This window comes from Sorex araneus, chromosome X, assembly GCF_027595985.1.
Source record: "Sorex araneus isolate mSorAra2 chromosome X, mSorAra2.pri, whole genome shotgun sequence".
NCBI classification, from domain to species: domain Eukaryota; kingdom Metazoa; phylum Chordata; class Mammalia; order Eulipotyphla; family Soricidae; genus Sorex; species Sorex araneus.
This window is the reverse complement of record NC_073313.1, coordinates 251,420,429-251,435,759: the sequence shown is the minus strand read 5'-3', so window position 1 is coordinate 251,435,759 and position 15,331 is coordinate 251,420,429. Positions and strand designations below refer to the sequence as shown.

At 44.7% G+C, this 15,331-nt stretch overlaps 1 protein-coding gene across 2 annotated transcripts in view; it reads left to right on the top strand.

Annotated features, from left to right (window-relative positions):
* USP37 (ubiquitin specific peptidase 37) overlaps positions 1 to 15,331 on the top strand; it is a 67,422-nt gene that overhangs the window by 25,880 nt on the left and 26,211 nt on the right. For both annotated transcript variants that reach the window (XM_055123168.1, XM_055123167.1), the window contains exons 9-14: positions 1,369 to 1,530; positions 8,663 to 8,794; positions 8,951 to 9,074; positions 10,418 to 10,608; positions 11,676 to 11,793; positions 14,510 to 14,589. In XM_055123168.1, coding sequence (XP_054979143.1) covers positions 1,369 to 1,530; positions 8,663 to 8,794; positions 8,951 to 9,074; positions 10,418 to 10,608; positions 11,676 to 11,793; positions 14,510 to 14,589 — 807 coding nt within the window. The remainder of the gene's footprint in view (positions 1 to 1,368; positions 1,531 to 8,662; positions 8,795 to 8,950; positions 9,075 to 10,417; positions 10,609 to 11,675; positions 11,794 to 14,509; positions 14,590 to 15,331) is intronic.

Sequence of the window (15,331 nt, the reverse complement as noted above, 5' to 3'; positions counted from 1 at the left end):
GTTGGCCGTGAGGGTGGCGGCAGTGGGTTTCTGGGAGTTTGGGGCTGCCGGGGTTCATCTGGTGCAGGCGGAGAGCGAGAACGCCTGCTCCCATCTGAGGTGCCCCGGTGAAATCAGCCCGGCGCATGGTCTGGTGCCATCCCTGCAGGCGCATGGTCTGGTGCCATCCCTGCAGCAAGTTGCTCGGGTCCGAGATTCATTTGTGAGTCTGATGAGTATCTTTCTTCCTGGGGCAGTGCCTACTGAAATTGTAGCCAAGTGAGGAATATGTCACAGTATTTCCTATGCAGTATTTAAAAATTGGTTTTGTTGTTTATCATTTTGGCTGGGGTGGGGAGAGTTGATTTGTATCCCTCCCCCCGCAGCAGTGCTCAGGGCTTATTCTTTTTTTTCTTGGCTCTGCATTCAGGCAGCACTCCTAGTGCTCAAGAGGTCATAAGTAATGCCAGGGACTGGTCCTAGGTTACATGCACGCAAGCCGTGCCCACTGTACTATGTCTCCAGCCCCAGGGATCACTCATAACTGAGTTAAACCTAAACTTAACTAAATTTTCAGGCGGGTTGGTTTGTTTGGGGGCCACATCTGGTGGTGCTCAGGACTTATTCCTGTCTCTGCTCTCAAAGATAAATCTTGGCAAGCTGGGGGGACCAGATGGGATGACGGGGATCAAACTTTTGTGTTGGCCACTGTAACACTACGGCTCTACCTACTATACAACGCTCTGGCCCCGAACTTACCAAATTTTAAGTTTAAGAGAAAAATATTTTTTAAAATCTTGTCCGTGTTAATTAAAAAAAAAAATGTAAAGATGCTAAAGTTTTTCACTTAAGGATAGAAGAGAAGCAAACGTAGCATTAGTCAAGTTATGATGTTTAATAGTGATAATACATGATAAAATTTATAGGAAATGATTGAAATAATTTTAGGATAGAGGAATAGGACTGTGATCAGCATGGGCACTTGACTATATTAATAGGAAGAATTGTTGGCGTAGGTGTTTCCTTTATTAAAATTTGTTAATTTCCTTTGTTTTGTTTTTGTTTTGGGCCACACCCTGTGGTGCTCAAGGCTTACTCCTGGCTCTGTGCTCTGGTATCTCTCCTGTAAGGACTCAGGGATACGTGTGGGGTCCAAGGATTGTACCTAAGTTGGCAGGTACAAGGCAGACCCCTACCCACTCTGTCCTACCACTCTGGTCCCAGTTTAGAATTTTTTTGCCCTAGGCAGTGTTTTAAAATGTATGAGGAGAAAAGAAAAGAAAGTATTCAGATTTTTTTTTCCTTTTCTTTTCCTATTTCTTCCCCCCCGCTTCTTTTTCTTTCTTTTCTCAGATTGTTTTTGTAGCTTACTTCTTTTCCTTTTTCTAGGACTAATGTTTCCAGTCAAACTCCCTCGGCCAAAAGAAGTTTGGGATTTCTTCCCCAGCCGTCTCCGCTCTCTGTGAAGAAACTGAGGTGTAACCAGGATTACACTGGCTGGAACAAGCCCAGAGTACCCCTTTCTTCTCACCAACAGCAACAGCTACAGGGGTAGGGAGAGTCTTTTCTTTTGCCTTCTTTTTATAAAGCCGTTTGGTAGCAGTGTGTTTTGCTAGATTTGCTAATAATGATGAAAGGCGTCATGTTGTAATTATACATTGTTTGGTTATCTTCTGTCTTACATCACTGAATTCGTTATCTGATTTCCAAATGTATTTTAAACTCTGAAATATGAAATATTTTGTTCATTTTGGGGACCATACCCAGTAATGCTCAGGCAGGGGTTACTCCTGGCTCTGCATTTAGAGTTGATTTCTGATGGGGCCTCGGGACCATATGGGGTGCTGGGGATAGAACCCTGGTTAACTGTCCAAGGCAAGCGCCTTACCGACTTGTACTATCTTTCTGGCACCCCTGTGAAATCCTTTATAAGCCTAAATGTCATTTTTCCCAAACCCCAAACGTGACCAAATTATACCCAACTCATAACCATAAGATAATGCTAGCCTGTAGGAACTCCGGGATGATGTGAGAGGTACACAGCCCGTGTAAAGGTCTTCCCCAAGAAGGCGCCTCATAGGGTTAGTCTCACTGCTCACTGCAGAAAACGCTGAAAACTGTTTGCTGGTTGGTTTTTTTGTTTGTTTGTTTGTTTGTTTGTTTTTGTTTTTTGCTATAAAAGTGATAATGTGGGGTTGGAGAGATAGCACAGAAGATAGGACGTTTGCCTTGCACACAGCCGACGCGGGTCAATTCCCAGCATCCCATATGGACCCCTGTGCATTGCTGGGTGTGACCCAAAAAGAAAAAAAAAAGTGAAAATTCCCTTTGGATTTATTTTGGTCATCAAAAACAGTATAGTTGTGAAATGTAGACCATTGCAAAGGATAGAGGAGAGGTGGATCAGAGCTGCTTATCATAAGCAAAACATGCCTGTCTCAGCCCCAGCCACTTCATCCCACTCCTCGTATTCCTCCTGTTCCCGGACATCCTCTCCAGCCCCTTCACGCTTCCTTTTTTTTTTCTTTTTTACTTTTTGGGTCACACCCGGCGATTCACAGGGGTTACTCCTGGCTCTGCACTCAGGAATTACTCCTGGCAGTGCTCGGGAGACCCTATGGATGCTGGGAATCGAACCCAGGTCAGTCGCGTGCAAGGAAAATGCCCTACCCACTGCACTTATTGCTCTAGCCCTCACATTTACAGTTTTATCAAACACAACTGAGATCAGAACACATTAAATGTGTTCCTGGTTTTGCTTTAAATCTGGGATACAGGGGGTGGAGCGATAGCACAGCAGGTAATGTGTTTGCCTTGCACGTGGCCAACCTGGGTTCAAGTCCCAGCATTCCATATGGTCCCCTGTGCATCGCCAGGTGTGACCTAAAAAGCAAAAAAATAAATAAATCCGGGATACAGTGGTTGGGAACAGGAAACTGAAGAGATTCCGTAAAAGCTCATATATAGGAGCAGAAGACAAAGATAAAATACAGAGAAGAAATCACTCTGGGGAAGAAATCTCAACACTAATCACCAAAATTAGAAATGAAAGAAAAGGAGACGAACATGAAGAAGTGTGTTGAGATATTTGCCAAGCCAACAGAAGTGTCTTGCTTGACTGGAATGCCTGTCTGCCGAACAGGAATATTAAAAAGCTGCCACGTCCATGAAGACTTTAAATGGAAAATGGAAGACATAGATCCAGAGATTTTGTCCAAGGCTGGAGAAATAGTATAGTGGGAAAGGCATGACCCACCTGGGTTCAGGGTCTGGCACCCCGTATAGTCACTTAGACACCACCAGGAGTGATCCCCGAGAGCTGAGCCCAGAGTACTCCCCAAACGCCACCAGGTGTAGTGAAAGAAGACAGAAATTTCAGTCCAATATAAACCAAGTTGGTTTAGCTTTTTTTTAAGTGCAGCAAGATAATTGTTTATGGAATGAAACGTACTTAGGTGTAAGTGGAGAGAAAGAGAGAAAGTAATGTGTCCAAAAGGAAACATGCGCTTGAGGAGCAATCCTGATTTTAGAAGATTACAAGCCAGTAAAAAAAATTGGTGTACAGCTGTAAGAAAACTACTGTGAAGCACTAAAAACAATGAAATATTCTGTAATGAAATGTTTGATGATAGATTTAAAAAAAAAAAAAAAAAAGACCAGGGGATTCCGAAGTCAAGAATTCAATCAAGAATGAAAATGAATAAGCAAGAAATGACAGTAGTTTGTACTGGGAAAAGATAAAAGAAGAGAACACCATCCTGGAAGTTGACCCTAGAGAAAAGGTCCCCGTGGTCTGGGGATATCACTCAGTGGTAGAGCACTTGCCGTGCGTGTGTGAGCTGGGCTTTGCTCCCCAGCACAGCAGAAGCAAAGCAAGGCAGTTCCGAGTTCGAGGATCTGAAGGGAAGGTAAGTTCAAGTGAAGTTTTACCAAGGGGCCTTGAAGGAGGACAGAGCAGCCAGGATGGGGATGTGACGAGGTGGGGCGGAGGGTGAGCTCAGCAGCAGACACGTATGTTCCTCACAAGGGGGAGGTCCCGAGATTTATCCACACGCTCTGAGCCTGGGGTCCCCAGCAGCAGTGTCCATCTCCTGCACACGGCTAGGTGCATGTGAGCACTACGGCCAGAAATACGGCCCCTGGCAAGCTCTGTGGTGGGGGTGTGCCTGGGCACCGCCCCAAGAGAATGGGACTCTAAAGAGGTGTTCACACCCCTGAAAATGGCCTCTGGTGAGCACGGGACTGACGGTGGCTGTGAGCACCGTAGCCAAGCAGTTGTGTGAGCCCTGCTGAATGCAGCACAGAGGAGGGGAAGGTACGAGTGGGGCCAGAGAGATAGCACAGTAGACTCAGCGCATGCTCTGCTCACGGATGCTCCGTGCCGCATGGTTTCTTGAGCACTGCTGGGAGAATCCCTGAGCACTGAGCTAGGAGTCTGGTCACAGGCACCAACAAGTGTAACCCCAAAACAAAAAGTTTGATCATAGAAAGTGTCTTAACTGAAAAGGCAGGTGAAGAATGTCCTTTTTCATGTAATTTGAGTCCCTGAAGCATAAAATCCAAGCAGCGAAGCAGTATTTATAACCATACCCCAAGACAGGCTGTTCGAAATAGAATCCTGAATTTATGCATTTAAAAGGACTCCCAAGGATGAGGGAGATAGTTCAGAGGGTTAGTGTCATGCTTAGAGGCCCATTTATGCCAAAGGTGTTGGGTATAAAGGGCAGAGTAAATAATGTGAGGTGGAAGTACTCCAAATTCTGTATTCATGTGCTCTTTTTAGGACGACAGAGCCCCATTCGGTAGAGAGGTGTCTAGGTAAATATTGTTAAAAGAAATGGAGAGTATTTCATACAGTCAGGTAGAGAGCCAAATAAAACAATGCTGAGAACAGCCGTACGAGCGTGGTGTAGTAAGCATGTCTGTTGGTAAAGGAATGTGATTGCAACTGCAAGAAACTTAAAGGAGATGGGGAGCAATAAAGTAGCAGGCTTAGCTGATGCATAAGAGATAGGAATGATTTATCATTAGGGAATTGCAAATCAAAATGACAGTGAACTCTCACCTCACACAGTGGGAATAGCATGGATCAAAAAAAAAAAAAAAAGACTGGAAACCATGCCTGAGAGATAGGGCAGCGGGGAACATACTTGCATTGCATTCAGCTCACCTGGGCTCAATCCCCAGTACTGCATACGGGCCCTGGAGCACCACCAGGAGTGGTCACTAGCTCCAGAGCCAGGGAGTAACTCTGAGCTCTTCCGGGTAGAGCCACATCCACAAGAAAGAGTATTTCAGAAAGACATGCTAGATCTGAGGTTCTCAAAGTTAAGCTGGAAAGACTGTGCAGGGGTTAAACTGGTTGTCTTGCATCCTGCTGACCTGGTCCACCGTTCAAATCTGGCACTGTATATGGTCCCCTGAGTACTGCAGGATGTGGCCCAAAACAGAGTCAAATGAAAAATTTTCCCCAGTTTTTTTGCCTGTTTTCTATTCCAGAAAAATAGGACTCAGTGCTTCCCTTTGAAATGTACTTTCTTTAAGCCAAACAATCAGAAAGTGCCCCCCAATATGCACCCTGGGCTACTACCGCCTTCCTGGGTCCATCTGGAGCCACTCTGGGAAGTAAAACAATTACTATCAAGTAACTAAGCAGATAAGTAAAATTAGAGCAAGTAAACTGTAGTGTGATGTTATAGAGTTGAGTTCTGCTATTTTGGTCACATTGAGAAATGTAACAGATGGAATAAAAGTAACAGTATTGGGTGGAGGAATATAGTATAGTGGGTAGGGTATTTGCCCTTGCATAGGGCTGACCCACATTCAAGCCCCAGCACCATGTATGGTCCCCCAAACGGGCCAAAAGTGGACCCTGAGCACATAGCCAGGAGTAAGCCCTAAGTATTGCCAGGTGTGGCCCAAAACAAAACAAAAGTCATAAAGGAGCAGCATTCCCAGCTTAGCCAGAGTAGCAAGAAAAGAATATTCAGTGGGCTGAGTTGCATGTGTGAGGCCCATAGTTCATCCCTGGCACCACGTGACCCTGGTGGCACCCCAGACACTCCGAGGGTTGTCCCATAGTTGCTGTGCCTGTCCCCCAAACGGGCCAAAATTTGCACCTTAGCCTGAGTGTCACCAGGAATGACCCCTGGGTCCACAGGCTCCCTGACCTGGGAAGACAAGATAATCAGTGAGGTGGCAGAGTTCTCTAATACTGAAAATCAAAATTATCACATCACTTTTTACCAGAATTCTGGAAAACCCTCTCTGGCGTGGGTGCCACAGCTGGCAGTGCTCAGAACTTACTCCTGGCTCTAAACTCAGGAATCACTCCTGGCGGTGCTTGGGGGGGCCTTGTGGGGCCAGGGATTGAGCCCTGGTTGGCCAAGTACAAGGCAAGCACCTTACCTGCTGTACTCTCTCCAGCGCTAAGAGAAAGTCCATGTTTAAATGATAGGAATCTCCTGTAAAATAAATATTGGGGAATTTTGAAAAATGTGCATGTCCAAGATTCATTCTCAGAAAACAAGTTAAAAGATTTATCTTAGACTGAGTGATACAGTATAGTGGTGCTCCCCCCAAAAAAAAAAATTTTTTTTTAAGGTTATTTTCAGGGCCAGGAATATTGCTCTATGGTTGGAAGCCTGCCTCATGAGCTGAGGGAGAAGGCAGCTGGAGTAGAGGAGGGATCACTAAGACAATGACGGTTGGAGGGATTGTTAGGGATGGGAGATGTGTGCCAAAAGTAGATAAAGGACCAGATGTGATACCTCTCAGTATCTGTATTGCAAACCATAATGCCCAAAAGTAGAGAGTATGGGGGAAGTTATTTGCCATGGAGGCAGGGGGAGGGTGGGAAATGGGAGGTATGCCGGGGATATTGGTGGTGGGGAATGTGCACTGGTGGAGGGGTGGGTGTTTGATCATTGTGAGATTGCAACCCAAGCATGAAAGCTTGTAACTATCTCACGGTGATCCGATAAAAAAAAAATTAAAAATTAAAAATGGTAAGTTTTCCTTAAAAAAAAAGCATATCTATCAAAACCTGGGTGTGTTAATTTTCTTGAGATGAAATTAAGTCTCAAAGTCATGCATTTGTGCTTTTTAAAGTCTTTTTTAATTTGCATAAAGTTGTTTAGCACTGTAGCACTGTTGTCCCATTGTTCGTTGATTTGCCCGAGCAGGCATCAGTAGCATCTCCATTGTGAGACTTGTTGTTACTGGTTTTGGCATATCGAATACGTCACGGGTAGCTTGCCAGGTTCTGCCGTGTGGGCGGGGTACTCTTGGTAGGTTGCCAGGCTTTCCAAGAAGGGCAGAGGAATCGAACCCTGGTTGGCCGTGTGCAAGGCAAATGCCGTACCCGCTGTGCTATCGCTCCAGCCCATAAAGTTGTTTACAATAATTTATTACTTTCAATATTCCAACCCCAATCCCACCTTCCCAGCACCATTATTTTTAATTTTCCCACCAACCACACCCCATCCAGTATGGTGTGATACTCTTGGTATATCAGTGATGTAGAGTATGAGATGTTGCAGCCACGTACTCAAGGAATTACAAAATTTTAAATAGGGTGATACAGTTGGAGTTAATTTTTTTGGGGGGGGGTCACATCCGGCGATGCACAGGGGTCACTCCTGGCTCTGCACTCAGGAATTAACCCTGGTGGTGCTCAGGGGACCATATGGGATGCTGGGAATCTAACCCGGGTCGGCTGCGTGCAAGGCGAACACCCTACCTGCTGTGCTATCGCTCCAGCCCCTGGAGTTAAAGTTTTAACTGGATGGTGACTTTGGGGTCTGGAGGCATCTCTGCAACTTGTGGCTCTGTTCCAAGATTTATTTGTGATTCTCTGGATCATGGCCATTAACAAGCTTTTATGGTGCCAGAGCAGTTCATGGGTATAATTGCCAGGCTCTCGAAAGAACAGGGAGATGGGGGGAGGCCACCCATTCCCGACTCCCTGAGAGCCTAAAGATATCAGTCATACAACGAGCATACCTGAGTTTTTCAGCAGATTCATTCTCATGGATAAGGCTAGCCCCAAACCTGTGGGGATCTGCTGTGAGCATGGCAGCAATCTGGTTCTGGAGGTTTCTGGCTGCCAGGGGATATGTTTGTTGCATTGCTGGTAGGCTCACCCACCCGCCTCCAGGGGCTTCAGATGAAACTCAGTCTGGAGGCCTCTTTGCAGCCATGCATTTGTTTTGGTTTTTTTTTGTTTTTGGGTCACACCTGGCGATGCACAGGGGTCACTTCTGGTTCTGCACTCAGGAATTACTCCTGGCGGTGCTCAGGGGACAGCAGCAACAACTGGGATCCAGTTAAAAATGCACTTTTTTTTTTTGCTTTTCGGGTCACACCTGGCGATGCACAGGGGTTACTCCTGGCTCTGCGCTCAGCAGTTACTGCTGGCAGTGCTCAGGGGACCATATGGGATGCTGGGAATCAAACCCAGTCGGCTGTGTGCAAGGCAAACACCCTACCCGCCCAAATGCACATTTTAATACCTCCCTGCCCACGTGGGGTCAGAAATTAGTTGGGTTGTTGGCAGTACATATTTTACCAAACCCTCCCCCAGGTGATACCTGGTGTTTGCTGTAGTGAGGACCCCCTGCCGTAGTGGGCAGCTTTCCAGGAACTACCATTGTCTTCAAAAGTATTGTTTCTTTCATTTCAGCTTCTCCAATTTGGGAAATACCTGCTATATGAATGCCATTTTACAGTCTCTGTTTTCACTGCAATCATTTGCAAATGACTTGCTAAAGCAAGGTATTCCATGGAAGAAGATTCCACTCAATGCACTTATCAGGTAATTATTCTGTACATACTGGGTATCCCTTTAATTTATTAATTGTAGAGTAATAATGTTTTCAACACTGAAAATTCCGTGTGCTGTATTAAGCTGTCTTTAAAATACCACTGTCCGATGTTTTGTGAGACAAACCAGTGTTTTTACTTTCACCAGACGCTTTGCACACTTGCTTGTTAAGAAGGATATCTGTAATTCAGAGACCAAAAAAGATTTACTCAAGAAGGTTAAAAATGCCATTTCAGCTACAGCAGAGAGATTCTCTGGTTATATGCAGAATGTAAGTACTGCTTTTAAATACTTTAGAGATAGGAAAAATGGAAATGGTTTCAGTGTATTGCCTGATTTTTTTTTAATGTGATTAGTATATGTGTGTTCATTGATTTGAAAAACTTGAGGACTTAACAGATTCAAGATGACTTTTCTGTGTATACCATCATATTTTAATAATATGAATTATTATTAGTAGGAGGAGTAGTAGTACAGCAGGTAGGGTGTGTGCCTTGCATGCAGTTGCCCCAGGTTCAATCCCCAGCACCACACTTGACTCATGAGGACTGTTGGCTGAATGATGAGAGCCAGGAGTAATCTCTGAATACCGCAGGGCGTGGCTCTGAAACATAAATAAGCGATTTGCTATTGTAGGAACCTGGGTTGTTTCTAGATACAATAGCTATTTTTAAAATATTTTCATTTTCAAATTTTATTTTTATAAGGTTCACATTAATTGATTACATTCAGTGTATCAACACCAATCCCTCCGCCATTACACTTTCCTACCACCGTTTTTTCGAATTTTCCCACCACCGTTCAAGCCTGCCTGCCACAGGCAGATTCTAGATAATTTATTTTCTATTTCTTACTATGAATATCACGAGATGTGAGTGGCGCTAAAAGCAGCTGCGCAAATCTAAATATTGGGGTCCAGAGACATCTCTGTAGGGAGCTAATCCAATCTGAGATTCATTTGTGAGTCTTTGGATCAAGGCTGATGACTTGCTTAAATATGGCCCATCGGCAGTGAGCATGACAGCCAGAACCCTGGGGGCCGGGAGGATACAATAGCTGGTTTAGAAAAAATTTCTCTTGTCTTTTTTAAATTTTGTTTTGAGGCCAGACCCAGCAGTGCTGGGGAAAGGATGAGGAGGGTGCACACAGCCCGTTCCAGAAGTATTCCAGATCACATGGGGCCAGGGATTGAATCCAGTGCTCCCACAAGGCAGCGAAGGCACTCCTATCTCTCTGGCTCTCCAAGTTACTTTTTTGAAAAGCAAAAAGTCGTGTGATGGATTGATTCTTTCATGCCAGTCAATCTGACATTTGCACATGCATTGTCTGCGAGTGTCGGGAAGATCCCTGAGAGGGCCGGGGTTTACACCTTGCATGTGGGAACCCTGAGGCTCATCCCGGGCATCTCCTGCTTCCCCCAGCACCAATGGATGTGGCCCCCAAACAAAGATTATCTGTCATATGCATTTATTCTCAAGATGCGCTCTTCAGAATCATGGAGTGAGTCGTTCTCCAGCGTGCTGTTGCTTCTAAGTGCTGTGCGCGGGTAAATCATCGTGGTGTGCTGCCGTAACAGCTGTTTTGATCTGATTCAGAATATCATGCTTTTCTCAGGATGCTCATGAATTTTTAAGTCAGTGCTTAGATCAGCTGAAAGAGGATATGGAAAAATTAAATAAAACTTGGAAGACTGAATCTATTCCTGGTGAAGAAAATTCCCCAGATGTTTCAGCCACTAGAGTGTACACGTGCCCTGTTATTACCAATTTGGAATTTGAGGTTCAGCATTCCATTATCTGCAAAGCGTAAGTAGCTTGTAGAAAATTCTTTTCCCTTCCACTTATTTATGACACGTGTGTAATTCTTCAGGGAAGTTCTAGTTCTGATCTTCTTGTATTATGGGGCAATGTATAAATATATATTGTTCCACCAAAGTAAGCAATGGTGAAAGCCAGCAAGTCACGTGTAGCAAGGGTGGTCAGATCTTACAGTTAGGTTCAAAGCAGCAAATTTTAAAAATACAGAAGATTCAGAAAGACGCAGAACTACTAATCAGGATGTTAGTAGTTTTTCCTCCCCAAAGGAAAAGCGCTTATGATGATGGGGCTTCTGGGAAGCTTGTATGTTGTTTCTTGGTTTGAACGTTTGGGTATTGGTTCACTTTTACACTTTTTTTGCACCTTATACTTTTAGTCTGTTTTTAAATTTTGGGATTTTCTTGAAAATACAAAGTAGCATTTAAAGTTTTTAAATGTAGGGGGCTGGAGCGATAGCACAGCAGGTAGGGCGTTTGCCTTGCATGCAGCCGACCCGGGTTCGATTCCCAGTATCCCATATGGTCCCCTGAGCACTGCCAGGAGTAATTCCTGAGCACAGAGCCAGGAGTGACCCCTGTGCATTGCTGGGTGTGACCCAAAAAAAGCAAAAAAAAAAAAAAGTTTTTCAGTGTATATTTGGTGGTTCAGGGATTGAATCTGGGGCTTCTTCACGTGTGCAAAGCAAGTCTACCGCTGAGCTCTCGCCTTGGCCTGAAATTTTGGGGGGGTGGTGGTAGAGGAGGGCAGACAATGGTGGACGGTGGGTGCTGCAAGTGTCCTGTAGAATCCATACCAGTAGCAGTTTGGAAACCATGGTGCTTAAAATATTTTACTAGCTTAAAAAATTAAGAGTCTAAGAATCTATAATTATTACTAATAAAGGTTAAAATAAACCCAAGAAGTCTTATATTTGTTTTAAACTTGTTTTTCATGTCCAGTATAGTTTATCAGGTCCTAGTAAATTTTTTTTTGGGGGGATAGTATTTCTCAAGTTTATATTTTACACTGCACAGTTAGACTTCTCGGTGCTTACACTTGCTGTTTGTTTTCTACAGTTGTGGAGAAATTATTCCTAAAAGAGAACAGTTTAATGACCTCTCCATAGATCTTCCTCGAAAGAAAAAGCCACTTCCTCCTCGTTCAATTCAAGATTCCCTTGATCTTTTCTTTAGGGTAAATAATACTTTTGGTACTTTTGCATAAAACTGTTATCTCTGTCATCCCATTGTTCATAGATTTGCTCGAACGGCACCAGTACCGAATCCATTGTGAGACTTGCTACTGTTTTTGGCATATTGATTACACCACAGGTAGCTTGCCAGGCTCTGCTGTGCAGGCGGGATACTCTCCATAGCTTGCCGCGTAATTGAATTTTATATACTAAATGTATTTGAAGTTGGTTTCTTTAAATCAGAGTTTGGAGAAAATTACTTGGCAGGGGAAACAAAAAGATAGTAATGACTTCTTAAATCTTGATGAATGTAATTGCAGCTCATTTAAGACGTAACTGCTACTTTGATTCAATATTCAAATCGTTTGCTGCGATATCCAGTGATTTTTGTCTTGGGGGTTATTTGTTTTGGGGACACACTGCTGTGTTCAGGGCTTACTCCTGGCTCTACCCGAGTATCAGTGGGGTGGGGCTGACTCTTGAGCAGAGCCAGGGATGGGGGTCAGAGGTCTGTCTGCAGTTCTGGGGATCAAACCCTGGTCAACTGCAAGGCAGGCGCCCTACTGATTATACTTCATCTTCACCCCTAATAGCCAGTGTTTTAAAACACAGCATTAAAAATAGTTCCTTGGGCTGGAGTAAGCACTTGCCTTACATACAAATCACCCTGGACTTGATCCCTGGCACTAACCGTCTGCTGAGCACTGCTGGAAGTGACTTGAGCATTGACTTCGATGTAATCCCTAAGCATCGCCAAGTGTGAATAAAAAATACTTTCGGGGTTAGAAAGATATCTTACTTTGCATGCAAGGCTGAGCACAGGCCTTGTGTGCAAAAGGCCCAGATTTGATCCCTGGTACCATATGGTGTGACCCCGGAGCTCTACTGGGTGTGACCAAAACAGAAAAAAAAAGTAAACAAAACATTATTTTGAAACATGAAATTAACAGCTAGATTTTGCTGTAAAATTGGAGACACTGCTTAAGTTACTATAATATACTAAGATCTAAGGAAATGAAAAAATAGCTTGCTTTTCCTCAGGTTGTGTGTCCTGTTAAGAAATGAAAGGGAAGAGTCCTGTTCATCCAAAGCTAAAGATAAATATTTGTGTCCATGATGTTGTTAGAGATTCGGAAAGATTCTGAGGGTCAGAGCAGTAGTACAGCAGGTAGGGCACTGGCCTTGCATGTGGCTGACCCGGGTTTGATCTCTGGCACCCCGTATGGTCTCCCCCAGGCACCACCAGGTCTGGCCCAAAAAGACGAAAGAAGAACAGAAAGTTTCCAGAGCGTAATTGGACCTGTTATGCGGCGGTCCTGTACCGGCCGGGAATGTGCTTGGATTGCCCTTGGCTGTGCCATAGTGGCTTGCCTTCTTATAGCAATCGAGGAAGATTGTCTTCTTAATTAAAGAAATTATATTCTTTAAATGATGAACATATAGAGACACCCAAAGATACTGTTTGGTCTTTATCCTTTCTTACTATTCCCATTATCATAGAATTTTAAGTTTTTCCCCTCTGTATCTTTGCACCCCCAATCCCCCACCAATTTTTTTTTTTTATTTTATTGAATCACCATGTGCAAAGTTACAAAGTTCTCAGGCTTCTTTCTCAGTTATACAATGCTCAAACAACCATCCGTTCACCAGTGCCCATATTCCACCACCACAAAAAAAAAAAAACAACCTAGTATACCTCCCACCCCCCACCCCCCACAACTGATAAATTTCACTTCCTTTTCTCTTTACCTTGATTACATTCCATATTTCAACACAAAGCTCACTATTGTTGTTCCCCACCAATTTTTAAGGATTTCCTTTTCCCCAATTTTCTTTAGGCAGTGATCTATACCCCAAACTTGGATCTTTTTATAGCAGTCATTCTTAGTGGGCTGTCTCCAGAGGGTTGATTTTTATTAGAAGAAATTTATAATACAGAGTTAACACCTAACTGCTCAGGAGCTCTGCCTACCCTGAAAGTGCTCTTCCTCTGCTGTGACCAAATATTTGGGTCTGGATGTGCCTTTTTTTTTTTTTTTTTTTTTTTTGCTTTTTTGGGTCACACCTGGCGATGCACAGGGGTTACTCCTGGCTCTGCACTCAGGAATTACCCCTGGCCGTGCTCAGGGGACCATATGGGATATGCTGGGATTTGAACCCGGGTCGGCTACGTGCAAGGCAAACGCCCTACCCGCTGTGCTATCACTCCAGCCCCTGGATGTGCCTTTTGCAGTAGCTTCTGCGTATCCGCAGGGGGTAGAGTGAGAAGCTTCTGCTGTAAAGTCTAGGTACTGACTCAGAGTTTTCCTTGGTGTCACAGGAAATCAGGAATTGTTAAGTAGGGCGCGTTTTATGACTGTGTTGGAGGCTGGCTATTTACTTAATAAGACTAGGATTCCTGGGGCCGGCGCCATAGCGCAGCGGGTGGGGAGGGCTCTGGCCTGGCACGCGGCAGACTTGGGCTTGTTCCCCAGCATCCCACAGGGTCCCCCAAGCACTGCCTGGAGTAACTCCTGAGTGCAGAGCCAGGAGTCACCCCTGGGCACCACAAAGTGTGGCCCCAAAGCTAAAAATAGATTTTTTGATTCCAGACAGAAAAATTAAGACAGATCCAAGACTTGTCTTTCGCCAGTAGTATAATTAGGATGGATTATTGGCGTGTAGGGGGATAGTGCTGATTCAGCTTCACGCTGCTGTATTTTCCCTCTGTTTTTGCAGGCAGAAGAGCTTGAGTATTCCTGTGAGAAGTGTGGTGGGAAGTGTGCTCTCGTCAGGCACAAATTCAACAGGCTACCCAGGTAGAGTTGCTCTTTGGTTTTTCTTTAAACATTTCTGAGTATGTGAGGTTTTATTTATTTATTTATTCATGCTTTTTTGGGTCATACCTGTCGATGCACGGGTTATTCCTGGCTCATGCACTCAGGAATTACTCCTGGCGGTGCCCGGGGACCATATGGGATGCTGGGAATCGAACCCAGGTCTGCTGCATGCAAGGCAAACGCCCTCCCCGCTGTGCTATTGCTCCAGCCCCATATGTAAGGTTTATCATGGGTCCATGAATCTGAGGAAGGTGGAGCATGGAACATTAGAGTGAGAAGCAGAGCTACAGCACAGCAATTAAGGTGCTTGCCTTGCATGCAGCCGACCCAGGTTCAATCCCCAGAATCCCATATTGTCCCCGGAGCACCGTGGGATGTGACCCAAAACAATTTTAAAAAGAAAAGGATTGCAGATACTGGAGAAGAGGAGGGATTCCTGAGAATCCCATGAAGACAGCAGGAATGATGGATGATAAGGACTGGCCGCTGAAATAGGTTTTTAAGTGAACTCTAATGTGCAATGTTCTGTAATACTGCATTGTCCTCCGTGTTGAAGTCTGCCTCCTTGATCTCAGATCACGGTAAGAATTTGCTATAGGTCCATAAGCATATGTCTGTTAATCTCGGGGGCCCAGAGAAATAGCTCAGCAGGCGGGCCGGGGCATTATCTGCGTGCAGGGTGCCCGGGTTCCTCCACCCGGCCAGGGCAAGCCCCCAGGCG